This window comes from Coffea arabica, chromosome 9c, assembly GCF_036785885.1.
Source record: "Coffea arabica cultivar ET-39 chromosome 9c, Coffea Arabica ET-39 HiFi, whole genome shotgun sequence".
Classification (NCBI taxonomy): domain Eukaryota; kingdom Viridiplantae; phylum Streptophyta; class Magnoliopsida; order Gentianales; family Rubiaceae; genus Coffea; species Coffea arabica.
The window spans coordinates 43,081,116-43,108,371 of record NC_092326.1 but is presented as its reverse complement, the minus strand read 5'-3'; the positions used below and the strand labels follow the sequence as shown (position 1 = coordinate 43,108,371).

General features: G+C 37.6%; 3 protein-coding genes across 11 annotated transcripts; 1 reads left to right on the top strand and 2 right to left on the bottom strand.

Annotated features, from left to right (window-relative positions):
• Positions 1 to 402: 402 nt before the first annotated feature.
• On the top strand, positions 403 to 11,632 carry LOC113708838 (protein DEFECTIVE IN MERISTEM SILENCING 3). 6 transcript variants are annotated; one of them, XR_011820969.1, is made up of 9 exons: positions 403 to 758; positions 1,548 to 1,650; positions 1,779 to 1,893; positions 2,293 to 2,530; positions 2,810 to 3,001; positions 3,098 to 3,418; positions 4,372 to 4,597; positions 7,369 to 7,485; positions 8,682 to 11,632. XR_011820969.1 is itself a non-coding variant. In XM_027231465.2 (8 exons), the coding sequence occupies exons 2-8, from the start codon at positions 1,579 to 1,581 to the stop codon at positions 7,411 to 7,413; spliced, it is 1,209 nt and encodes a 402-aa protein (XP_027087266.1). In that variant the 5' UTR covers positions 403 to 758; positions 1,548 to 1,578; the 3' UTR covers positions 7,414 to 7,809. The 6 variants fall into 6 exon arrangements, 3 of the variants coding, with proteins under 3 accessions (XP_027087266.1, XP_071920557.1, XP_071920556.1); XM_027231465.2 differs by lacking the exon at positions 8,682 to 11,632 and having other exon boundaries at positions 7,369 to 7,809; XM_072064456.1 differs by lacking the exon at positions 8,682 to 11,632 and having other exon boundaries at positions 1,548 to 1,684; positions 7,369 to 7,809.
• Positions 8,175 to 15,237, bottom strand: LOC113708993 (BTB/POZ domain-containing protein At5g47800). 3 transcript variants are annotated; one of them, XM_072064450.1, is made up of 7 exons: positions 14,863 to 15,229; positions 14,668 to 14,765; positions 11,672 to 11,843; positions 11,490 to 11,559; positions 10,460 to 10,858; positions 9,632 to 10,354; positions 8,175 to 9,231 (listed from the first exon to the last, which is right to left on the bottom strand). In XM_072064450.1, exons 3-7 carry the CDS (start codon positions 11,728 to 11,730, stop codon positions 8,716 to 8,718), a joined length of 1,767 nt encoding a protein of 588 aa, XP_071920551.1. In that variant the 5' UTR covers positions 11,731 to 11,843; positions 14,668 to 14,765; positions 14,863 to 15,229; the 3' UTR covers positions 8,175 to 8,715. The 3 variants fall into 3 exon arrangements, with proteins under 3 accessions (XP_071920551.1, XP_071920552.1, XP_071920554.1); XM_072064451.1 differs by having other exon boundaries at positions 14,668 to 14,738; XM_072064453.1 differs by having other exon boundaries at positions 9,064 to 9,206; positions 14,863 to 15,237.
• Positions 15,238 to 22,734: 7,497 nt separating this feature from the next.
• LOC113707621 (protein phosphatase 1 regulatory inhibitor subunit PPP1R8 homolog) lies at positions 22,735 to 26,787 on the bottom strand. 2 transcript variants are annotated; one of them, XM_072064764.1, is made up of 3 exons: positions 26,421 to 26,787; positions 25,044 to 26,033; positions 22,735 to 23,656 (listed from the first exon to the last, which is right to left on the bottom strand). In XM_072064764.1, the coding sequence occupies exons 2-3, from the start codon at positions 25,514 to 25,516 to the stop codon at positions 22,846 to 22,848; spliced, it is 1,284 nt and encodes a 427-aa protein (XP_071920865.1). In that variant the 5' UTR covers positions 25,517 to 26,033; positions 26,421 to 26,787; the 3' UTR covers positions 22,735 to 22,845. The 2 variants fall into 2 exon arrangements, with proteins under 2 accessions (XP_071920865.1, XP_071920866.1); XM_072064765.1 differs by having other exon boundaries at positions 25,044 to 25,710.
• Between the last annotated feature and the right edge of the window lie 469 nt (positions 26,788 to 27,256).

The window sequence follows — 27,256 nt, the reverse complement described above, 5'->3', positions numbered from 1 at the left end:
TTTTTAGCGATAAAAATAAATATAAATTGAATCAAATTTTACTTTTTTATAATAAAATAAATATTATTGGAATTAAATTTTATTTTTTTAAGAATAAAATGAATATGAATTAGATCATTTATTTATCTATAAATAAAATCTCACATTTTCTCTCCTAAAAAAATTACTATGTAAAGTAATGTGGTGGATTTATGTTAAAAAGTGATTGAAATTGAGATCAAAATTTATTGACTTAATTTTATATGTAATGTCAATTTATCATTTTAAATATAAAGAATAAAAAAATTCATTTGATGAAATATTTTCCATCTTTCTTAAACTGGTCTCTGAAATTACCTTTTTATCACTCGCGCGTAATGAAAATGTCCGTTAGAATCGAGGCCAGCGGCAGCGGGTGGGTCCAGCAACATAGAGAGAGAGAGAGAGAGAGAGAGAGAGAGAGAGAGAGAGAGAGGAACAACAACAGAGACGAGGGAGAGAGTAAAAGAGAGCACGGAAGGAAGGCAACACTGCCCAAGCGAAATCCGCCCCAACTGAGGAACACTGGAGGAGGAGGAGGAGGCCTCTTCTTAGATCACACACTTGGCATGAAATTGATACTGAGAGTGAGGGAGAGTTGGTAGTGAATTGCGGAGTAACACAGTCTGATAGCGATACGGCGGCGGCGGGAGGGGTAACCACATTCTCCTCTCCTCCTCTACAGGATACAGACGACAGACTCCATTTTCACGATTTTGTCTCCTCTCTCTCTGCATATTGTAAGTTTGCCGCTGCATTTGGGATTGTACTTCCAATTTCTTTCTTCATTCTCTTCCATTTCCCTACGTTTTTTTTTTTTTTTTAATTGTTTAGTTGCCTAACATTATCATCCCACACTTGCATTACATAGCTTCTACTGCTAATTGCTCTCTCTCAGGCTAGTGTTTGGGTTTTTTTTTTCAGTATCTGAAATTTCCTGGATGCATGCAATGATGTCAGTTCTTGGTTTTCTAATTGATCAATTTTAATTATATAAAACTAAATATCTTATCAGTTTTAATTGGACGCATGCTTCATTCTCAATTTCTTATGTTCGTATCCATTTGATTGATGAATTTCTAGTTGGCCCCATTCAAGTACTTGATTTGGGTCCCCAAATCCCCTATTTGTTTTCGCTCCTTTTTATGCCAACCCATTTTCCAACCCCTCCCAAACCACACTCCCCGTCTTAATTAAATATCTGCTGCTGAGCTGAAGTGGATTTTTTTTTTTTAAGTTGAGCTAAAGTGGATAATTTATACACTCTTTCTCCTTTTATGTGGTTTCCTCTATGCCTTTTTTAAATTTGCACTGCATTCAGGATCCTGTAATTTTGTTGGCCATCCAGTCCAAAGGGGTTTTCTTGTTTTTGTTTGTCATCATAGTTCTATCTATATGGTTCTCCTCCTTTCCACGCCTAATCTGTCCTAAATTCATAATTCAGCCTTTTCATACAAAACTCCTCTTTTGTCGATCTTGTTCTGTCTTGCACCCAGCTTTTTATTAATACAAGGGCAACCACTGTACAGGATACGTTGCCATCTCAAGCTGTTTCCATACATGGCTGAAAAGATGGACGAAACCAGGAATGGAGCCTATTCTCAGCCACTTTCATTTGCCTACGATTCTAAGGTTGTCAAGGACATTCCCACTTACAAAGATGCCTGTGTGACTCCAACTTTGAGTTTTTCTAGCATACAGAATTGATTCTCTCAAATAATATGGCTCAATATGGAATTTAATTCATGCTGACATTGCAGAAACTTGAAGATGACATTCATTGTCTGGGTCTTAAAATTAAACAACATGAGGACAACATCAAATATTTGAGGCAACAAGTTCACAGATTGGATGACTCGATTCTTGACATGCAAGGTATGTCTCTTCATTTCTCTTTCCACTCATTAAATCAGCATGTGTGGTATGTTGCCTCAATTTGTGCTCGAAAAAGGGTACTTCGAGTTCTGATTGTACAGTTTAGAGGAATAGATTAAGAAGATGAGGTCTTTGGAGCTGAGCATTTCTGTGATTAATCCTCATGTCTTCTCTAAGGATGCTATTTTGCCAATTCATTATTCTCTCAAGTTAGTAGTACGTTCATGGTTTTATCTTTTCCCAATAATTAAGTTCCTAGATCTATCAGTTCCTTGACATGTTTTGCTTCCTGTCTACCTTTGTTCCTATTCTTCAACTATATCTTTTACATACAATTATACTGTGTGTTTATTCCCCACGCTGTTCTACGCTTCTGTCTGATAAGTTTTCTTTGTTTAGTTGCTCTTGGCAAGTATCATTCATCCAGTACACACAGGATGGAGAATAAGGATCTTTCTCACGTGGGTAGTGAAGAGGAGATGGTTGAACATATTCTGGCACATGAGAATTCTGCTGCTGGCACATTATTTCAGCTGAAAGCTTGTCATGAATCTCATGCTTCTCATCTTGCATGGATGAAAGATGTGGTTGGCGTTGTTGCTACTCTTGGAAATGTTGAGGATGATAACCTTAGCAGGTTCGTTTGACATTGGAGTCCTTGTTTAAAATTCTCCATACTATCAACTGAACACGACTTTCTCTATTATCAAGCTTGGTATTGGATTATATAAGATGATGGCATTTAACTACAGAGCTTATACCAAAAACTATTTGGTTTACCAAGTTTCTGCTATGACTTTCATCTTTCAGCATATCATTATTTTGAATCCAAGTGTCTTGTGCTTCTCATTTCTGTGAAGCTAGTGTTACGAACTTGTTTTTTAGTTTGACAGTTTGTGTTAAATCTTAATCTTAGGCTTCTCTCAGAGTATCTGGGGACAGAAAAGATGCTAGCAGTTGTCTGCAAAACCCATAATTGTGTTAAAGCGCTGGAAGCGTATGATAAGGAAGGCTTCATAAGTAAGACTTCTGGTCTTCATGAACTTGGAGCTTCAATTGAAAGGCCTCTAGATGGTCGATTTCTAGCAATTTGCCTGGAAAACCTAAGGTTTGTGGTTGCCAGATTCATCTGTTCAGCACTTATTTGTTTCTGCATAAAGCGTTTCTCTCCTCTTAATTATACATCATACTGCCTTGTATACAGACCATTTGTTGGCAACTTTGTGGTCAATGACCCGCAGCGGAGGCTTGACATAGTAAAACCACGATTACCTAATGGAGAAACTCCGCCTGGCTTTCTTGGATTTGCTGTGAATATGATCAACATTGACAAGAGCAACCTATACTTTGTCACAAGCAGTGGCCGTGGCCTGAGAGAGACTCTCTTCTATAGCCTCTTTTCCCGGTTGCAGGTGTACAGAACTAGGGAAGAGATGTTACGGGCTCTCCCATTTATGACTGATGCTGCTCTTTCTTTGGATGGTGGGATCATGAGAGGTGCTGGTATGTTTTGCCTGGGAAAAGGGTAAGAAGCTTTGTCTTGAAAAAACATTGGTCGATTTTGTCAAAAACTTATTTGGAAGGGGAAATATTTCTGATTGATATCTGTTAGAGAGTAAACAACTTGTGCCATTTTTGGAAGTTAATATTATGGTTCCTTTGAGTCCAATGTTACATATACTTCTCCTTCAAACTTGTTGATTTCCAACTCATATCATTGACTTGTTAACTTAAATGCATCATCAAATGAGCTGCTGTGGAAATCTACCTATAGAGTCCTAAATTTTTTTCCTCTGATATTTATGAGGTTCACATACCTATCCCTTTTGTTTCTTAAATGCTCTCTGATTTTTCCTGACTATCCGTGTTTTTGATGAAAATATACTGAAGGTGCTTTAATCCCTTTCTGATTTTTTAAATGGCCACATAGATTGCCTTTTTCATATTATATTTGTTTTTGTTTTGAAGCAGTAAAACAGGAAACTAAAGTGAGGCTTCTTCTTTTGATCAACTTTAGGAGACATTCTCATCTTTAGTGATTACTGAGCCCCATGCAAAGAGTAATGATCAGGGCTCTATCCAGGAGAGTGGCTTGGCAAAAGAAACTTATTATATTAGGAAGGAATACATAAAAATAAATGTGTGAAATGTATGTGTATCTAAAAATATTGGTGGTTGTGGTTTTGAATTCTCTGTGGATCTTTTAGGCCATTTACTTGACTACTTTGATTTGCTTTCTGGATGGAGACCTTGGCCCTTTGAATTGATCCATAAGGTAGAAGTTGATAGGCCTAATGCTTTAGTATTTTTAATTGCTGTCCATATATTCCAAAGCTCAAAACACCAGAAAAGTGTCCACAAGTGAGGTAGCAAAGATGTAATCATCTAAAAACAAGTGTATCTGCGAATTTATCTATTGATCCCATATTCATTTCCTGATAGGCTGTTTTCTGTTGCTTTGAAATCGTGTGCATGCAGAAAAGACGTAGTTCTGAGGTTTCCCAAAAACTCAGGAAGGTCAAGTCTACCTAAAGAGTATTTTGAAACCGAAACTGCGATGAAGGAGGAGAAATGGAAAAAGGAAAGATTGTCGGAAGATATCCGAAGAGAACAAATAGTTTTGGACCAAGTGAAGTTCAATTATGAAATAAAGAAACAAGAGTTTGTCAAATACTTGGCTGAGAGCTCATCACATTCAACTCAGGTAATGCTGCTGCATGCTGCAAACAATTGTTCATGTTCTGAGTACTTTCATCCTTTGATGTACTCTTAATATTAAAAAAACTAGTTGTATGACACATTAGATGACCTTTAATATCTTTTCCTTCATAAAAGATTTTGCTGGATAGTCAGAAATGATTTTAGCATGATGCTCATTATTAGATTATGATGTTTTGTATCTGAAAAATCCTTCATAAATGATCTATCGATGGGCAATCTCAAACATTTGAATGTTTGGTCTGAAATAATTTGGCTGACTTTGACTTCTCTTGCGCCATTTACATATCGAAACCAGATCATGATTTGGAAGTGCCTATAGCATCTGTAGTTAGCCATCTCTTCCAAGTATGAAAGTTTCACAGAAATTTCCCCTAACATTTGATTTCTGCAGAGGAAGGTTAAATGCATTTACATTCAAGAACTAGAGTCAGGACCATTGTTCACATCTTTTGGAAGACCAAAAACACAATGAGACATTTTATAGTAGTTCCCAATTATTAATACATCCGCGAATGAAACTGAGAATGGAATTACTGCGTCCAGATTCTCTTCCCAACGAAACCTCCGAAAAGAACTTTTCTTTTGCTTAAGCTATTAGGAATCACAGATAGGAAATTCAAATCTAACTAAATATAGCTCTGTTCAATTTGACATTTGGACTGAGAACCCTGAACGAAATGATCTTGCAGGATTTCTACTATTACATAATCATTAATTTTTTAAGTTAATGCATTAATATTTCATTGGCATATCATGCATCGCTTGAAAAATTCCTAGAAACACAATATTTTGTTTTCCGAACAAGCAAGAAAAACTTCAATTTTGGTGTGGTCAACAATTAAATTGGGAAAAGGTTCTAACATTGACACTAGAAAATGTCCACAGAGATCAGTTAGTGGAACTTATAGCAAACTATTACTATTTCAGGTGAGTGCTTTTTATTGTTTTATGAGAAACTCCAAGAGACCCTCCAAATTATTCTAATTTTGTTTGTAAGTGAATTTAATGATTTCATCTGTTACATATATAACTCCTTTTTGTCAAAGTTAGGGCTCGATGGACAAACACGTTTTCTCTAATTCTGTAACTGTAGTAAACCAAGCCCCTCCCCCCAAAATTTTCTGTTAGTGGTAAAAGGGGATAGATCAGCTGTACAAAAGGGGATGAAAAGAGGTGGAGGGGATTTGAGCTCCTTCCACCTGGCCTTGGGCAAGCATTTAGTGCAACTGGACCAAACCACCACTGGTTGACCCTTCCTTTCATGTTCATATAATGTTACTTGAACATCAACTTGGTGTTTATGAGAGCATAAACATGCTCTGAATTTGAATATCACCCTTAAGAATATTATAGGATATTGTAGGGAACCTTGTAATCACGCCATACATCAAAAAAGAGGTTAGTGGAATTAGCTCCTTGCCAAAAGGCGTAGGATCAGTGATTACTCTATTTGCAGCTTATAGCAAAAAACTTGAAAACGGTTCTCTTGATGCCGTTCATTTTTTTTTTTTTAAATGGATACTCTAAATTTGGAGAAGAATATAATACATCATTAAAATTTCTCATTCAGTTTATTTACCATCATTCCAAATTAAAAACCTAAGTTGGTAGTAGATTCACATGAGGATTGTTTAGGTTCAAATCTGGAAGAATATCTGAAAGTCAAATTCAAATATGATGGCTTATTACAAATTATTACAAATTTGAATTGAGCATTAGTGTTATACATCATGTACTTTTATTATATTTAAGGACTAGGTGAGTATGCTTGTCCACATTGAACATGACACATATCCAGTTGAACGTAGTAGATTTGATTTTTTGAACTCTTTTATGCGTGAATCCTGGGTCTCACTAAATGCTAGGATCTTCTATTACTAGGATCCTATCCAAATTAACTAATCTTTATGAACAAGTGGTAAAATGATTCAACTATTTAATAGTTGTATTTTAATCAATCAGGAATGCTTTTCTTTGAAAAGACAGTTGATAATGTCATGTTCGGTAAAGACACGGTCCTTTGTTTATGGTTCTTTAAATATATTCACATTCCAATTTGTTAGGGAATATACAAATTACCTGGGAAGGTAAATAAATGGCTCATGAGCACAAGTAGGAATGCAGTGCTTTCAAACCTGCCTGCAGGATAGGGAATTTAGGCTGAGGACAAACTGAATATGTTAGTTTAGAGACTAAATTGAGGAAATTAAGTGAATAGGGTCGAAATGAACCTTGTCAAACCTAGGAGCTTCCTCGATGGTTTACCCAAAACTAAAACATATTTCCTTGGAAGATAACAGAATGAGTATTACAAGTTTATAACACAGAGGACCTAAGAGAAGATTGTTAGCTATTGGAAAAACTCTAGTTTGGCTTAGTTCAGTCTTTATTAGTATCGCCTCTAATATGATGATTATAAATTGGACTAGTTTTGTGAATTCTTATAGTAAATAACACAAATGAGTTGGATGCGGGTAAATAGGACATGGAGAATCTTACATATAACATGATTTGATTGTCTTGATAAACAACACAGTTAAAAAAAAAAAAATTGTGTTTGGTGATCAATTTGTTCATGTGCAATACATTTACGCTTATGTTGCCTTTGACTGAAGACATGTTCAAGACTAGTACTCAGGAATTGACTGTCAGCTGGCCATATTATTTGAAGCATTTATTGTTTTATTGATTATGGACCATTGTCCAGTTCATATTTTCTTGACAAGATCTAAACTATGATCTCTTTACATGCAGCACCAGCTTCAGTCTGAACGCGAGAGATTGACCCCAAGATCATAACGGTACCGAATCAAAGATCCAGTTGGAGTCTCAGACTAGATGAGCAGCATATTTCAGAAGCTTGTTCTCTTGGTTAACTCGTTTCCTTGTTCTCTTGGTTAACTTGTATTTTGAATTTGTCAATCTTGTGAATCACACTCATTTTTTACTTGAGGAGTTGAAACTTAAGAGAGGCTTTTGGCTTATCTGTGGGCAAATTTTTGTGCATGTATTGCCCATTGTGTACAAAGTAGTTTGTACACATCAAGAGATTCGGTTGCAGTGGCCTTTACTGCCGGCCAACTTCTTGGCAACTGTACAGTATCTTCTTTTGGTTTTGCATTTTATTGATGTGGTACTCAAATTTGCTTGACCTCGATGTGAGAAATTTGTTTAATTCCTTGATTTTTCTTTTGATGTGTTGGAATAAACATTAGCTTCATCATTGTCGTTCAGAAATGATATGTTCGTATAAAGGCTAATCTAACAGAGTAGTAGTTTTATTATGAAATGTTGATATTAATTTCAGTTTACATGTTATATCAGATAGATTAGACCTGGTTATCATGGTGGGAATGGTAGGTAGGGTTCTCCCTGCAGAAAAACTGACGCCTTTTACCTGTAAAGTTTCCTGTAAGTGTTTGTATTGTGTTTTTTTTTTTTTTTTTTGACAGTCTATTATGGAGCGTGGAAGATAAAAAGTCTAAAACTCTACATACAATTTCTCACATAATGTGGGTGCTGTTTTGTTGATTTACACAGAAGAACTAGAGATACCACTGTTATCAAACGAGGGAATTATTCAGTGAAGGAACTTTAATAGTGTGATGCAACTTAAACAAGAAAAAGCTACAGACCTTAGCACCTAAAGAGGAAAATCTCTAAGTGGTTTAGGCCCCAAATAGAGCAGATATGGAGTAGTTTCTTCTGCTGGACAATCATGTCGGAAATCATGCTTCAAGAATAGAAGAAAAGCATTACTAAATACGTTAAACATATTGCTGAATGGTTACTTGCTGAAGTGTGCTTGAGTAAACATATTGCTGAATGGTTTCTTGCTGAAGTATGCTTGAGTTCTCCGCTGAAACGTGGAAAGAATTTACCATTGAGTCACTCCGCTACGTACTACTAGGATATAGCTTTAATGGAGTTTTTTGAGTCACTCCTTCAGTGAGCAACAGCTTCAATGGACTACTGGGAATGGTTTCAATTTGAGTGCTGTACAAATTGGTGATCGGCATGTCCGAAGATTGGCTCTGATTAGAAATCTGCGTTTTATTTATCTACAGGAGAATATACTCGACTACGTTTGTGCTATCTCTTTCAGCTTTTACCCTGGCTGTGGTGCGATCCTGTTCTCCTGGCTAAGGTCTGGAGATGCTCGGGCTTACTCCCGTTATTGCGGTCTTTGACTTCCTTGCCTTTCCTTGAATCTCTTACGGCACCATCGTGTCTAGGAGTGTCTGATGTGGGTTCCATGCCCGGCCTGCCATCTGACTTGCTCAAATTTTTATTTACTCGTTTGCTTGCAACGGGTGCATGGTGTTTGAGTCCCTCTGCTTCAGGTGATTCTTTACTTGAACGCAATTTAGGTTTGCTCATATCATCCGTGCAAAGTTGTGAGATCTGTTGCCAGCTGCGAAATTGCTCTCCGGTTGGAAGTTTTTGATCTTTTCCCCTGTAGCCTCTTCCTTGGTCGAAGAAGAGTGCCTGCACAATAGTTCTCAAAGGTAGATTCTCATTTCTCACTGCATGCAAACGTATCTCTGGAGACAACTTCTGGCAGTCAAGAATGCGGCAGAGCTGCTTCTTATCTGCTTTGGCCAGACCAGGATGCTCCTGGGCAGACATTTGTGAGCAACTAGCAGCGTAGACAGTGAAGATATATACACAATCATTTAAAAAAAAAAAAAAAAGAAGCGTGCATTTATATTTGGTCGTCCTGCATGCATTTTATGTTTGATAAATTAACATGGAAATTGAAATGCTCCAAAGGCAAATATTGCATGCTTCTCATACTTTTTTTTTCTTTGCCCCACAAAGCATTCCATTTAATGGTCAACTAGATAGTGCGTGCACACAAACTATGCTATCCATTCTTTCTTGTGTCCGTGTTTAGTTGCATTCAAATTACGGCATCATGGCTACACAAACACTAGTAGTAGTAGGTTTTGAGAGAACGAGGAATCTGCTGTTGGCATGTGTGCCCAAGTCCCATTTCATGACGATTGAAGCTTACCTTGAGATAAATGTTGATTGCCTTGTACAGTTGATCATGCTGAGGTCGCGCAATTTCTGGAACAGCTTCAGCTAATGAAACCACTTTCTGCACCGGCATATTGACATCCATTGCGACCACTTGAAGATAAGAGTCAACGAGCTTTCCCACATTAATGATTGACTTAATGGATTGCCTCTCTCTTGATCGTCTCTTCCACAGCCTCAAGAAACTTTCTAGTAGTGCCCCAACCAAGTCAATGTCATAGGAATAATGATCATCACAATTACAAGAGGGAACCAGCAGGTCATTCGGCTTTGCCCCCTCTAGTTGCTGGCCTGATCTCCGTACGAGTTCAGCCTTTGTTACTGGAGAAACCCCTAGGAGATTTGCCAAGCTGAGGAGTCTCAGTAGGAATCCGACTGAGACAGATCCTCCATCTACCGGAATCAAGCTAACAATGGTTTCAAGGATTTGCTGTTTCCTTTGGGCAGATTGAGCACCTGAACTTTCAGAAGATCCACTGGTCTTTGTAAGATCTTGCAGCCAACGACATGCATAGACGTGCAAAGCTTCACCAATCAGCTGAGGAGGTAGAATGTTGGTGGACCTTACGGCAGCAATGATGCATCTGAAGAGGTCTAAATCAAGGTCAGATACATCCTCTGTCCACCAGTCTCGTGGTACGGAATGGTGACCTTTTCGTTCATATCCCAGCCTAGTGTAAGTGAAGGACCATGTGACCTACAAATGTCCTTTACGCAAATTAAATACTGATGTCTAAAATGGAAGATATTGGCTAGTCTTTGGAGCCAATCAGAATAAATTAGGATTCAGAATATCTCTGACCTTTGCTGGAGGTTTCAGTATTTTCTCAAGAATAGAGTCTATGCATCTTCTAATGATCCCAAGATTCTCTGACCACTCAGGAACCTTTCCAGTGCTCTGCAATGTGACAATGGAATCTTTCCAGCCTTCCAGAATGCACGAAGTGAAGAAAGCCTCTAGCTTTGCAACGAAGTTTCCCTTCTCAACTGCTTCAGTCATTCGGAGGAACTTTGCAGCACAGAAAGCAGATACAAAATTATGAGCGCTGAGATTGATTGTGATTCCATAGCAAAATTTTGCACACAGCTCGAAAGCATTTTCTCCTCCAGGAATATCATGCAGCTCAAGAGTAACATTTCCAGATTCCTCAGAGACTGAGCAAAGTTGTTGCAGGAGGCCACACTTTGGAAGTAGCGGAAGCTGCAGTTGGAAAAAATTCTAGAACTCATGCACAGGATCCTATTAATCGCAAGTGTAAATGCGAAAAAATGGTATGCTTCCGCAGCTTGCAGTAGGAACAGGAGTCATTTAATGTGCATAAAATTCTCTTTGAGTTAAAAATGGTCCAGGGATTGTTTTTCAAAAACCAGTTGCGTAAAATCAGGTTATGACGATGAATCTCCGAGGTTGGCATATTAAAAGGTGCAAGACATGCTTTTCTTGTCCCTTGTCCTTTTCTTATTAATCCTCGGGTAGCCTTGGGCTCCTATATATTCCGCGTACTGATTTGTTATGACAGTTGTGAATGTCCTGAGGCTTGTGATAGTGATTCTCACTTCTCGGCTCGGCTACCATTTTCGTCTCGCAGATTCATGCGCTATCCTATTATGGATATCTCATGTTTCCTCATTGCTGAGTATACTGTGAGTTCTATTCTATCTAATACCTTTCAAATTCTCATTGCAGTACGTACAGCTTTTGTGTTGAGCCTATTGGTTTCCATTATGAAGCCAAACCATCACACAAGGGGGAACGAAGAACGTATAGAACTAAAAACAAAACAAATCTTTTTTCTTTTCCTTTTTTCCCTTTTCGTATATATCATTCATACCTTATGAAGGTGATATGAAATGTTGTTGATGCGAACAGTGAGGTCAGTAGGCACCCCTGAAATTACAGTCCTGCATCAATATTTACGAAACAGATTGCGTTAGGCAGATACATTTCTATTAATTTTATCATGATGGCAACCTAGTTGCGTTCCAATTTTTGCTTAAGATTCATGCATTGTACCTGGTGGCCTCTTCTGTATAGAAGGTGTCCGGTCTTGTCCCAAGCTTCATAAATTTCATTCTGGCTGCTTTTTTTTTTTTTTTTTTTTTTCCTTTTACTTTTTTCTACTGTGTTGCATTAAGCACTTCAGAAATGGCATAAGCTGCAATCTGGACTCGGTGTGCTCAAATTTCTGAAACATTGGAAGTCGAATATATCTCGTCATTAGTTGAACTCAGCCTGAAAGCATCTATCCGTAGCTGCATGCAGGAATTAATTAAAAGGAAAAGAGTGCAGATCGATATGATGCCAATTGGACGTTAGTTTGTATACATCCTCAGAATAGGAGAGGAATTCCTTAGTTGACTGTTAGAGAAGAGAAAGGGCTCTTATCTCAATAATCATGCACACAAATTAACACTTAAAAAAAGGCGCGCAATTGGATATGAGCAGACCTTTAAGTAGTACGCAAGAATCGAGCATCAAACAGGAAGATGCAGAAGGAATGAGATTTTCCTAGTAGATACCATACCAGCGGATGATGCAATGCAATCGAGGGAGAATGTTTTATTAATTTCCGTAAAAATGATTTTGGTCCTCCATTATAAGTACTAGGAATGGGAATAGGGCAAAGGCGAACAACTGCTTCAGTTTAGGATGTCCTAATACGCTTTCTGGGCTAGAAAAGCTTCGGTGACCACCGAGCTACAAAAGAGGTATACAAGATGGAAGAAAAAGTACAAATCGATCTGAAGAAGCGGCAAAACTGCAGAAGACAGGAAAAACTTGGTGGAAATTGGAAGAAAGATAAAAAGTAGTGTATTAATTACAGCAATCTAGCTTATACCATGCATTTCTTTGCTGACTTCAGATTATTCCTTTGAGATGCAACCCTGAATTCTTTCTTTCTTCCAGTAGCTAGGATGATGTTACTCCTTGTATTCCATTTACCATGGAGTACTAAAAGAAGAAGAAGAAGAAGAAGAAAACAAACACACATTGGAAACACCAACTCCAACTTTTGGGCTGTCATATTGCACTTTAATCTGGATGATTAATGCCAAAAAAAGAAAAGAAAAAGGAAATGTAATAGGACTAGGGATTATGACCGCCTAGCTAGGAAGGTACTATACATACATATATATATATATATATATATGTACTGTTTGTTAGCTAGGACAAGGATTAGTAAGTAATACCCCGCAGGCCCCAGGCCCCATCCCAACTCACCTTATTACGGTCGTCCTCCTCATATATAATATACGGCATCTCATTTCTGACTACTCTGGGAATTAAGAAGAGGTAACATAACATCGTGATTCCTCATGATGATTTGCTGAAAACAGGACGGGTTTTATGTTCATCCCGCGGGGGGGATGCTACTACTCTTACATGTACTAATTTTTCATTTCTACCCAGCTACCTCTATGTGGTTTCTTTCTTTATTATAAATTCCTCAAATCCTAAGTAATTGGCATTTGCATCAGAAAGAACTGAACAAAGTGAAGTTAACACTACTACGCATATATAACGTCTAAGAAAAAAGATAAAAATAATGATTAATTTTGGATCCTCTGCTGCATGCTTTGCCGTACGTTAACTTACTGATGCGAGAGCGTGGAACAAGAAGACCGATAATGGTGCTATATAAAACCTCAAACATAATGATGAAGTATAAACCAAATGCAAAACATGCATCAATTAGGAGATCGAATACTTATATATATATACATATATATACGTTGTAACGTAAGAGAGAAGATTAATTAAGCACAAAAATCTTTTCAATCTTGCACGCTTGTATATGTATATATGTATATGTTCGGCCAATATTAGAGTACGTATACGACTAACGTGATCTGTAATTGCACTTTGGTCCTCATTAATGATCATCGATCATATAGAAACTTATGCCACACCCCCCCCCCCCCCCCGGGGAGAGATCAACTGTGAGTGAAGAAATGCATTGCATGCAGAACGTAATCCTCATCTCATAATTAAGTCTGTCATAATTTAATTACTCTTCTACGCGACGCGGGGGCTCCATCGCAATATTCCTCCGACGCCCACAATGGCTGTTGCCTTGCCGGGAGGGAAGAAGGAGATGCAGCGGGGGCTAATTAATCAAACCCAAAGGGAAAAGGAAAATGGATGGACAAAAAATGAACAGCAGCCCAGCCAAAAACAAAGAGGATTTTTTCCTTTTTTCTGTTTACAAAAAAAAAAAAATATCCTTTTGCTACTACTCCATATATTATCATCATCGTTTCTCCAAAAAGAAAGGGAAAAAAAATGGTAAGTAACTGACACGTATATTCATTTTGACTTCCAGATTAAAGAAAGAAGTGTCTCTAGCTAGTCAGTCCCTTCTGCTTGTTTCCTAATTAGATTAGTAGGAGTATAAATTAACCACCAGCAAATATATCTATATCTATATATATATATACATATATATATAGAGAGAGAGTGAGAGAGAAGCAAGTAGTAGCAATTAGCTTAATTTCTAGTAGTAAATCCCAATTCCCGCGAGTAAGCTACTAGTAAATACTACTAGTCGCAGCTAGCGTTGGTGGGCGTGCCAGTAATTATGCAACAACAATCATTGGGAATTCAACTGGAAAATTAAAATCCGAAGAAGGGGACGAATCTGCTCTTAGCAGGTAGGTGCGTAGCTAGTTGTCAACTAGTCCCCCGCCTGGCTTCTTTGTCCATACTCGATTGGATTTTCTTTTCTTCGTAAGCTCGCTCGCTCGCTCACTCACTAGTCACTACTAGCCTACTACTTTTTCTTGTATTCGTCAAATCTACTAGTACTTTCTCTACAAAAAAAAAGAAAAAAGAAAAAGAGGAAAGGACACAAACACGAGCGCGCACACAGTAATTGTGTTATTATTATTATAACAGGATTCCTTTTTCCTTGCGAAATACATTTAAGTCACTCAACCATCCATCTCAAATCATTTGAACTGATGCAATTAAAACAGCAAAAGCATGGAGCTAATTGGAGATGAACATACCAAAATATTCTTGTTAAGAATCACCCGGAATCTTAACTCAGACCGCCACCGTCCGCAAAGTTTGGAGGAGGCTGCAAGAGAAGAGAATCACCACCACTCTGGTGTAAGAAAATAAACATGCTTGGATCAATGCTTTGTATAAAAACGGGAAGGGGGGGAAAAGAAAAAAGAGCAGGCAGGATAGAAAGGACGAACGGAATTTTTGATTTGGTTTGTCATGCATGTAATGATGAGTCCAGAGAGAGAGAGAGAGGGAAGAAGGCCGCCGATATGTGGAGTTGGACACTAAACCCTACAAAAGATGTAGGACTGTTGGAGGGAGCAAATTAAGACCAGAAAAGATCGAGCGCTGCGTAGCATTCTACATCGATCAAGTGCTACGCTGGCTAGGCTGATAGCTAATCTCTCCTACTACTAAGCACCCTTTTTTTCTATGGGGTGGGTTGTGGTGGACTTGGGGGGAGGGGGGTTGCGGCTGGAGGATAAGGGTTTGGCGGGGGAATCTAGCAATTACACGGAGGATAGCTTTGGGCATGGGCTTTGCTCTTACATGGGAGTAGTCAACTTAGTAATGTATCAAAAGCACGTTATCATTATCTACTTGAATAGAATAGGAAAAAGGTGAAAAGGAGTGGCTTTCCTAATTTCCCCCCTGCCCTGAATGTGTACCCACAAATGACTGAAATGCATTTCTCCCTAGATAATATTTAGGTAAGCTTGATCTACGTTTTCGTACTGTATGACGAAAGAAAAAAAATTTTGATGTCGGATGATATATGAGAACGAAAGAAAACTTGTGAGTTTGCATGGATTAGATGATTTCCAAAATATTTTTTAAAAAACTTTATTGTAGTTGTATCCGTGGAAAACTCTGTTTGTATAGTATGTTTTGATGTATTTTTAAAATTTTAAATTTCTTGAGGTTTTAAAATATGTCCCTCCTCCCTCTACCCTCCACTCTCAACTTTTCATCACCATCCCCTCTTCTATGCCACCTTCTTCTCACTATCGCCCCTCCCCTCCATTTTCCTGCCCTTGCATGCCACATTTTTCCCTTCTTCATTACCCTTCTCTTTGAGGAAGAGGGGGGAGAGGAGGAAGAGAATGATGAAAGGAGGAAACAGAACATGATAGGTAGGAGAGGGTTGTGGAGGAGGTGACCGACATTTGGAGGGAATGGGAGGGCAGCAGAGGATAAGCAGTGGTGGTGAAAAGAGAGAGTCGCATGTGGGTAGTGGTGGAGAAAGAAAGGGATTTCTTATTTTCATTTTTTTAATAAATTTTTATCTGTTTGTAAGGTATATTTAAAGTGTTTTTAGGGTGTTTTTAAAGTGTGTTATGTAAACCTATATTTGAAAAATTAAAAGTTTTGCCAAAGACTTGTATCCACACATATATACCTATATAATCATTGGATGCATGGTTTGGTCTTATGAAATGGAGTTAATAAATTAAAGGGAGAAATGCAAGCTTGACCCTTAATATTTGGCTTGGGTACTAAATTATTCTTAATGTTTCAACTAAAATAAATATGGTCCACTAGATTTTTTATTTTAGGCATATTCAGTGCAATTGGCATAAATTCAGCAATGACTAATCGTTAATATCAAATTACCATTACTTAACAATTTTCACTTTTTTGCTTTTATGGTCCCTAACGTTTTGTTTACTTGTCTAAATTTTAAATACTAACATTGAGGTTTTACGATGAAGTGAGATGCGAATTAGAATGAAATTGCATTCAATGAGTACATTATCATCCAATTGTAACTTATTTAATAAAAAAAATGTTATTTATGTAATTATGATGTTGTGCTGATATAAAGCACTTTCATGAAATTATATAGGATTTAGGAATATATTTGTTGTCCATTTAATTCAATTTATTTTAAAACCTAATTGTAATTACTTGAGATCTAGAGGATCATATTGATTGAAAGTTCAAAACTCTTGACTGAAGCCGATTTAAATTTGAAGGATAGTTATTGTGATTTTTCGTCAATTGTTCTAAACATACCCAAATCCGTTTTGACCGAAACATTAAGAAGGGTAGGGAGACGCAGGCCGAACATTTTTAACCAAAACGAAACCTACATTGGTAATTCCCTTCCACTGCCGCTAAGTCCAACAAGTGTGTAGGCGCTTGGAAGTGAGAGAAGGGTAGGGTAGGGACGTGAGTCTCGAACCGATTTGTCCATGTAGTGGGACCTTTTAGAGCGATCCCATGTAACAATCTCATCATACTTCTCCCCACTAGCTCATGGTTATAGGCGCTTGGTATATTCCCCTCCTCCTCCTTTTCTTCTTCTAGGTGACTGGGAGGCCATGGTTCTGGCTGGTTGCTTCTGATTTTCTGTCGGCCACGTATTTTGCATTGTACCGCATGATCTTTCACTGGGTACATACACTGATGCATGATCGGCCTAGTCTGATTAGACTGGTGGGGGAGTTGACAGAGATGATCATAGTGGGATTATACCCGTAACGCATGCTGCCATTGTGGAAGGCAGACAGAATCAGAAGCAAATATTCCTTCCTTTCTGGGTCTGCGTCTGTCACCCAATAATCTGTACATGTTTGGATTGCTATTTTGTAGCGAGTTTCTTGGAAAAATGGATTGTAAAAATCTATAGATAGAATTTATATTACAAACCACATGTATAAAGAGATTATTCTAATTTTCAATGCAACTTAAAATACATCATGTATTTAAACATATTTCCTAAAAAAAATTTCTTGACTTCCTTATAACTGTCCGCGAAAATTTTCAATGCGTTAATTATTCACCAAAATCTTCCTAAGTGATTGACTTTGATTAGATTTAATTTATCCACATCATTTGCCATCCTACCACTATCTCGATATAGAGAAATACAAACCAATACTAGATAACAATTTATCCTTTTAATCTACGTTTTTTGGTTTAAAAGTTTTATTTGGTTTTGGCTTTTTGGTTAAATAGTTATTAAGAGTAAGGGTATTGTTGTCAAATTGTGACCTTTGATAGGAATATTTAGTCTTGTCAAACTGACAGGGGAAAGTAAGTGAGATTTTTAAAATTTTAAGGGAGCTGAGTGATATTATGAAAAATCTCAAGGGAGATTTATGAAATTATCCCAAATTTTTTTGGGGAAAAATTACTTTCTAAAAAATTTTCCTTTGTAGCCGTGTCACCTAACATATGTACTGCCCTACACCAAAAGGGAAGGGACCTAACCGTTATAGGAAAGGTCCATCTAGATGGTTTTTTGTAGTGGCTCGCTCTTTAAATTATTGTGGGAGTGTGAGATTTGAGCTTCTGACTTACATTAATTTAGAGAAAGATTTGAAATACTTTCTCAGGATTAACTTATCTTTGACAAATTAATTACCTAATAATAAATCAATTCGGATAGTTTTGTATTATTCGTTGTTAATAAGAGTTTAGGATACTAGGTTACATTCACTATTTATTTATTTATCAGGGTGATACTCTTTTATTGTAATACGTGAAACAAACGCATATTGTCGATTTATGACTCGTGAAACTTCAAAAAGAATGTTGTATATGTAAAGCTACAATCAAATCGCAATACAGCTGGATCAACGTACACAACTAAACGAGGAAAGTATTTAAAATGTAAGCAGTAAAGTAAATATGTACATGGCATGATAGTTTTGATAGTATAAGTTAAATGCACCAGCAAGCGTTCACTTCATCCTAAAAAAACTCGTAGCTCAAATGCTTGTTGAAATTGCGTTTCATTTTAGAACCATGGAAAAACTTAAAATATTCCGAATCATCTCATGGCTTATCTATCAATTTTGTCTCTCCAGCGAAGCGACTCAACAAGCTTTGCTGACTTTCAGGTCCCAACTCATCGATAATGCAAATGTTTAATCATGATGCTCGACATTAAGCAAGCAGCTCCACGCTAGTATGCTTTCCGGAAAAATAAAAATCTTTTTTTTTTTTCTTCAAGGATCAATTTTCTCTGCTCTAATTCCTCATCCGCCGAATAGCTTTGTCCGTTCTAACTTTTTTGGTATTGTCTAATAATTCGAGGCATGGCACGATACAGATAAGAGACTTGATGAACTGACGTAAAAGACTTTGCAAAACTATTTGGTTGTTCGCAATACAAAATTGATGGAATAGAATAAAACTAAGCTACATTTCCTAATTCTTTTAGTTTCTTGCTTTGGTGTTCTATTCGTTTAATTTTCATATTAGTTTAGGAAAATTTCAAGTCTATTCCAAGTAAGTTTCGGTTTGCAATTGTGTTTGTTTAGGAAAATTCTACAATCTATACATGCTACTACTCTAATGCATTATTTTTTGGAGAGTTGAATTGAGTCTTGAAAAGTTAAGGGAAAGCCTTAGAGTATTGTTATTGTGAGTCGTTGTTAGCGAAAGTTTACATCTTGATATTATTATTGTTGAGTTTTGAATTAATAAAATTATTGAACATTTATTATGTGTTTATTATCTTCCTCTTTCCATATATTTTTATATGTGTAAAAAGTTGCTTTCACTGTGCATGATTTTTTTTTTTTTTTTTTTGGTCAACAAGTGGTATCAAAACCCTAGGTTTGCAGCTTATTCATGAAATTAAAATATGGATCCATGTTATTTACAATAATGTTATGCTGTTTTTTTCTTCGATGGTAAAAATGAATTTGAGATTTGAAGTTGAATGATGAAAATATTTTTTCAAATTGTTTGAATTTGGGATATTACCCAAAAGGGGCCCCACAGAACCTACACAAGGCGTGGAATTACTGAGCACTGCAATTAAAGAGCGTTAGAGAGAAATAGATATTTGAATCGCAAGACATCACTATGTCAGTATAAATAGTTGAATTGGTTGAAATCAATTGTGGAGTGGATAAATTATTTGAAAATTATGGTACTACTAAGATTGATGCAATTTTTAGCGTGAAAAATTAAAGAAAAAAAATATGGTTATGTTGAGAACTTTATTGGCAAAAATTATGATTTTGTGGTGTTGGGAGATTTTCTTGACGATGTGGATGAATTAAATAATGGGTCATTTAATCAGGAATAGGTGAACTTTTCTGACAGAAGTAATCAAGTCAAGAAATTATTTAAAAATACAAATTCCGTCCATTACCACACGTGAAATTGAAATTGAAAAACAATTGCAAGTTGGTGTTTCACATCGTTCATATAGTGACTGAATTATTCATGGAGACTCAAGTTCGAGATGGTATTGGAAGTGGCTATAATGGAAAGTTTAATTTGGGGGAGACAATGATGGAATTAAACTAAACTATATTTTCTAATTCTTTTAGTTTTTTTTTGTTTGTTTAATTTCCGTATAATTAGTTTAGGAAAATCTTAAGCCAGTTCCAAGTAAGTTTTGATTTACAATTGTGTTTGTTTTTGAAGTTCTATAATCTACAATCCAGTACATTGTTCCTTAGAAAGTTGAATTGAGGGAAAACCTCTAAGTATTGTTATATATTGTGAGTTGTCGTTAGTGAAAGGCCACAATTTGATATTGTTATTGTTGAGTTTTGAATGAATGAAAGTACAGAGTATTTGTTGTGTGTTTATTCTCTTTCTTTTTCAACATATATATATTTTTTATATGTTAAAATTGCTTTCGCTGTGCTTTTTTTTTTTTTTTTTTTATTTTGCGCCAACAAAAATAAGAGTTTCTTTTGTGTCGACCAGAGGATTTTTGTTGAGGCTGTTGGACTTCTTTCTGACTGAACCTTGGTGTTCACCGCTGAGCCAGCTTTTCGTCTCACTTACCTCCCATCCATAAAATATTACTACAAAATAGTTTAAGTTCCTGAAGCTTACCCTCTCCGAAAGAATACTTCAACGTTGTGATACTCATTAAAGTCTGATCAGTTACATCTCTGTAAAAAAAAAAAAAAACGACAACAAAATATTACATCTAAGAGGGTGTACTACAAAATACCCCCTCAAAAGGTAATAGCTTTTCTGATTTGCCCATATCTTCTTGTTGGATAAATACGGTCCTTAAGCTTTGTCCACTGTCCATTTTGATACAATCAACCCAGCAACAACAAGTAGTCAAATTGGATTTTGTCATTTGCAATCAAAGGATAGATGTTGCCAAAACAAGATAAATCATTCATTTGGTCAGAAATGTGTATTAATTGTCACAGATAGGTAGACGTAGAAAAATGAAATGACGAAACATATATGTGCAATAATATCAATCATTTGCAAGCAAATATGTGTTTGAGCGATCAAAACTTTCAACTTCTTACTTCCACAAATAAGTAGTGTTTTTGAGGCTTTTATTTTCGATCGCAAAATGTGTGAAGAGTCCATATTTAAATTGGAAGCACAATGCGATCTGTCTGTTTACATTGAGTTGAAGAAGCTCAAATTGGAGAATCATAGGGGAACAAAGTGAAAAGAACAAGGTTTTTTTTTTTTTTTTTTTTTTTTGTAATTAAGCAATTCGAGAACATTTTATTGCTTTGTATGTGGAAGTTGGGAAGTGTAAGGCTAAAAACCTCTGTTCGTCACATTTTATTTTTTGAGGTTATTATTATTGTCAGTTTTCTGAGTAATTGTCGTCAGTTAAAAGTAAAACATCAACCAGAGGTGAAGTAGTAATTTATTTGCAAAACAATGCTGAGGCGTTTCCAAAATTCTGCTTTAATTTAAAAAATAGGAACCAAGCATCAAAAAGTCCAGATGTATTTGAACACCAAATTAAATGGTACTGCTTGCTTGGCTCACGCAAAAGACATGTACTATGGTCACAGACTCCAGAGAGGAGAGGAAAAGAACAGTAAGCACTACTTTTACCACAGAACATATAAAATCCCAAACTGGCCAGGACGGACATTCACAACTCACTAGTGCTGTACGTTGCAGTAAAACTGTAAATATATGGTACATTTTTGCAAATCATGAAGAAGATGAAGTATGACTACTACTATTAATTGTGTCAAGTATTGGAGATTTCACGTTTCCATCTCTTCTTTTGCTGTCTGCATGGATAGGGCCGGGGTATCAATAATATGATCATCTGATTAACCGCGTACATTTGTCCTCCATCTAAATCTTCAATTAAACTAAGAGAGGCTTAATTTAGATTGGTTGCTAAACAAGTCTTCCTGCTTCATCTCCAAATCCAGCGCTGTTCATTTTCAACAAAATCATGGATCCCATTTTACGGCTTGCCGAAGAAGAGGGAGATAGTGATGGTGATGACGATCTCAGCGACAGCGGCAGCAGCAGCAGCAGCAGGAGGTTTGGTAAATTCACCGACGCTGACCTTGACAAGCTCTTACTCGATCTTAATGAACTCGAGAAAGTAATGCCAGCATTCCCCGAAGGAGGAGGAGGAGGAGGAGGCTCTGCCAACCTTGTCGAATCCGTTTTAGCCATTAATGATCAGCTCAACCTTTACAACGCTAACATCAACGAGTCACTTCCTCCACCTCAAACTCAGACTTGTTTCGCCAGAACTAGCCAGGTTTTTTTACATGACTTCGATGCGTTTGAGACTACGATGCTGCCTCCAACTCCAACTTCCAGTACTACTCTTTGCACCCAACACGGGGTTACTGCAGCTAACCACTGGAGTGCTAAGTATGAGCAACAGGCTTTGGCCAGAGAAATTGAAGAAGAGTCTCTAGCGATGATAGAGGAAATGGCTGACCATGAACATGATGATCATCAAGGAAGCGGCACCAAATCTTTTGCCCTGGGAAATTGCAATGATCCCGCTGAAAACGTGCACAGTGTTGCTGGAGGAGGCGGGAATGGGATACGACCTTAATAAAGGTTCAGAAAGAAACTACAGCATGCATTCATGGGCCACTAGTAAAACGCAGCACCGAAATGCTACGAAGGAACAATTACCCTAGCAACAATTAGGCAGAAACCGCGAGTACCAGGGCAATCAGTAGATCGCTAGCAGTAGAAAAACATTTATCTCAACTATGGGTTCAAAGGCTCTAATTAACTAAAAGCTTTAACAATTGATCAGTACAATTCCTTCAAATCATAAAGGTTCAAGTTAGAGGGAGAGATCAAAAATTTCAAGAAGTGCAATTTGGAAGCTCGGATGAGGATGCAAAACAAAGGATATTTAACAGCGAAGTACAACAAAAATGTCCCTTTACAGAAGGAAAAAAACCTCCTCATCAGCTAAAAAATTAAAAAACTTAGCCAAAAAGCTAGCCAAATAAATCATCATCAACCTCATTGTCAACCGCACTTAAGCTACTATCGAGCTCTCCACCAGAGGCAGCATCAGCTGTCCCTTCAATCTCACTGGCTGGAGATGCTTGCGTCTCACCAGATATAGCGGAGGAAAATGCCCAAGACGAACCAACTTTACCGGAAAAGGATTCTCCAAAGAGATCATCATAAATCCCACTCCTTACAGGAGTTTTTACCTTGTCTAGAACTTGCTTAAGTTTTTCAGTTACGCCCGCTTGGGAAACACCGACTTCTTTCGAGGAGGACTGTTCCTTGCCTTTGGGTATCACCGTAATTTGTACAAGGGATTCATATTTCCCAACAAGACTTCCTTCTTTAACACCCAGTGGACCAGGCTCCGTATCTACGTCAATTCCATCCGATACTCCAACTACTTCAACCAAATCTCCCCCTACTTGATCTCTAAAAGCCACTCTTGTTCTCCTAATTCTTTTAGCTGCCCTCTCATCTTTCCCCTGTAAGGAGCTATCAAAATCAGAAGATTTAGACTCATCTGGCTTGCCCAGCCCATACCGATTTAGAAATGTATTGTAAGCCACAACAGCTTCTTCATCTGAAGGATCAGGGGGTGGGGGTATATTAATATCTGAAGGATGTACTGGTGGCGGAAAAAGAGCTGCATTGTTCTTTCTCAATATATAAGTTCTCGTAGATGCTGCAAACCGTAAAGACTGCCCAACTTCAAGCTCAACAGGGGAATCTTTGGTTAACCGCTCATTTGCAACAAATGTGCCATGTGCAGATCCTAAATCAATCACGTATATGCTGCACAAAAAAATAACAATTGAGGGAAATACTCCAAAAGTTCACCTAGATGTCAGGTCAGCAATTGATGAAACTAACAGCATCCTAAATGACTTAAGATATCCAAGAAAGTAGCAGTCACATATTTGGAGGACAGTATAGAGCAAGTATATTGGCACACAACCCAAATGAGATTGAAATTTTTAAGTATAACACATAAATATCATGCTCTTGAACAATCTCCAGAGGGAACCCAGCCCCCCATGTTCATACATGATAGATACTAGCTTCATACACATCATACTTTGTTAGATTTGAGTTCAAACTATCCGGTGTCCAAGTGACACAGATACTAGGAAAACCATGGCCATAAGATATAAAATGAAAAGGAAGTAAAGCAAACCCTCCAACTATTAGCCATGCCTTTTAAATCTTGATTACCAGGAAGCAAAAACTAATAGAAGGCAGAGCAAGCAACAAACTGTGCTTGAGAGAGAGAATGAGAGATTTGCCGCTTTTGACACTTCAGAAGCTCCTAAAACGAGTTATAAAGGTGGAAGAGAGCCTTTAGCCCCTCTGACTGCAGAATCGAAGCATGCAGCCAACCACTGAAAGTGTGAAAGATGCAATCTTTGGCACCTCTCTTCTCAAAGATACCAAATATGAATTTATGAGGACTCATCATTCTGCTAAATTGATACTAGTCTAGCCTAGAAGTTTCATGCTTTTCTGCTCAGACATTCAACTGTTTATATACTCTCTCCCAAGATGGGTTAAACTAGTCAAAATTTTGCACTTGACTTGTTCGTCTACATCAATGCCGCTGCTCCATAAATATTTGTCGGGTATGTCACATTTATAGTATCCTCCTTGAGTTGCATAATGACTACAAATGCTTACCTTAGAAAAGCAGTAGATTTTGGAAACTCATATGCTTTCCACATATGCAGAATCCTCAGAAGTTACTCCTTATCATTGTAGGGTAGGTCCTTTAATTCTTAAAAAGTCAAGTGAGAATATAGTGCAAGTGGAGCCCTTCAAGGTTTTGTGGCAATAGTGCCTGCTGTGGACAGAAAATTATTGTTGAACTAAGGGAAGCTTTTATTTTACCCTATCCTCTCCTTGCCCAATAGGGCTTCTCTTCAAATGGTTGATTCAGGTTAGCAAAAACAAAATAACTGGCCTCACATTGGCCATCTTTAATGGACAGAAAACAGGCACGCACATTGAAACAGTTCAACCATCATCTCATTGTGAGGATCCACAGAAAGTAAGGACACTGTGCTCCTCACTTTCTTTGGTTTAAGATATATTAAAACATTATATTTTCATCTAATTCATGATAAAACCATGAAATTGAATCAAATTCAAATGATCCATAACAATGTGAAGGTGGTTGGTTGTGTACCTTCCATTCTTGTGAGGAATGACAGCAGCATGCTGCCGTGAGACAGACTGGTGGTCAAGCACAAAGTCACAAGTTTGAAATTGCCGTCCAAATATGTGCCTCCGCTTATCCAAATGGATGTTATCAAGAACCTCGCCATCCTTGATGACTTCAAGATAATAAAAACCAGGACAAGGTTCAATTGCCCAATCAGGGGGCTGCCAAGTTGATTGGCCCCCTCCAACCTGAGTCACTGGCTGAGTTGGGGGTACAGGTTGTGCAACATCCGGCAGTAGAGGCTTCTGGGAGCCAGGGTTTTGGTTATGGAACTGGCTTAGGTGGTGCTGAGAGTTGGAAGCAGAAGGGCTGGCAAGTGGTTTATTGGAAGGCTGTGTGGGTGATTTAGCATTGGCAGAAGAATTACTCACACTGACAGAAAATGGTTCCGAAGTTTGAGCCTTCTTGAAGCGATCAAGACCAGCTCTCCCATACATTTTCTTGAAGAATTGTAATCGTTGTTCGTTCTTGCACAGAGTTTCTTAAGAAATAGTACACTTCAATCAGATATTAGGTAAATGGTAGCGCTCCAGCATCCTCAACTAACACACACACACACACACAGAACTTCAAACAGATGTTGAAGTCTACAGGCGCTTCACTTGACTCGGATAAAGCTTCCAGACAAAACCTACTAGTTCAGAAAAACCATATTAAGACTGTAAATCTACAGAAAGAATCTCGATAGTGCTAAGGTCGTCGGCAATGAACAAATTACAGATGAGATTTACGCCCGGCCCCCCACCCCCACCCCAACCACCAAAACTTCCATGGACTGAAAGCGGAAAACAGACGCAAAGACTGAGGGCATACACTATCAGAGAGTAAGCAACAAAATCAAGACCTATGGAGCAAATCGATCGCCTGCACAAACTGCAGGTTGCTAGCAGCAAACAAACAGAAGAAACAAATGCCACCTGGAAAAGCTTTGAAATCTTTACCGCCTAATACCACCTGCACTAACAGCAAAAATACCAAAAACAGCGATAAGGTTAAAACTTTGATATTAGGGGTGCTCGATTTCTTTCTTTTTTTTTGGCATTTATTCTTTCTGGTAGCATATGGGAATCAGAAAGCCACCCCACCACCACCACACCCCCCTCCCCCCTTTTCAACCCAAAAAACAAAAAAACCAAAAATTACGTATAAGTTAATCCCAAAAATTAAGCATAGAGCTTTATATGTGTATTTCAGATGATGATCTTAAATACACATATAAAAAAAAAAGGATGATGATCTTCAAACTGAATACGGGAAATCATGAAGCAACTAAGTAAGACCATGTAAAGATGCCCTCTTTCCCCCAGCCCCCGGGAAAAGTGAGTAGATTGAAAGATTTACCTATTACTGCCTCTCTTTCAACATGAAGATGAAGAAGCAGAAGCAAGAGGCGAGCAGCCAGACGGACCCAACAAGATACCACCCAAAAAAACAAAAAACTTGTAACAAAGCGCAGGAAGATTTTTGTTTAAAATTCTTTCTTCTTCTTTTTTTGGTTAATTTAATATATTAATGGCATTGACAGACAGGTGGTGTGGTGGTGGGTTTATCACTTAGATTTGAGACATGAATGAAGGGAAGCGTGGGTGGACGACGACAACAGCAGACGTAGGCCGAGTCCGATGCGGATTGAAGATATAAAAGGAAGAGGATGACGGGGCTCGGCTTGCGTTTTGTTTGGGCCTCTAACTTAATGGGGAATGTATCTCTGTCTAGTCTTTTATGCCTTTTCGTTGTAAATATCATATACTGCATACTCATAGAGAGAGTGCTATTTTTCACAGACTTCACCTGAGATTTTGTCTTCATAACATTCACCTTCTCCCAATGTTTATACAAATTATAATGAATAATAATTACCCCACCAGCTATCTCTCATCACCATCTTTTGGACAACAGCATATACTGGTATAGTAGCTATTGTGTGCATCATAATGATGTTTGTGTTATTTTCATATTCACTCTCTCTCTCTCTCTCTCTAATACTAGCATTCGTAAACTTCATCTTAATTATTTACATTACGCACCGTGGTTATCAAACCTGTATAAATGGGAGAGAGGCCAATGCAGTTACAGTCAAATATGATTCGATTCGATTGTCATACCTTTTACATTATTTGATATACAATTATATACATTATGCATCGTGGTAATCAAACTTGTATGAATGGGAGAGG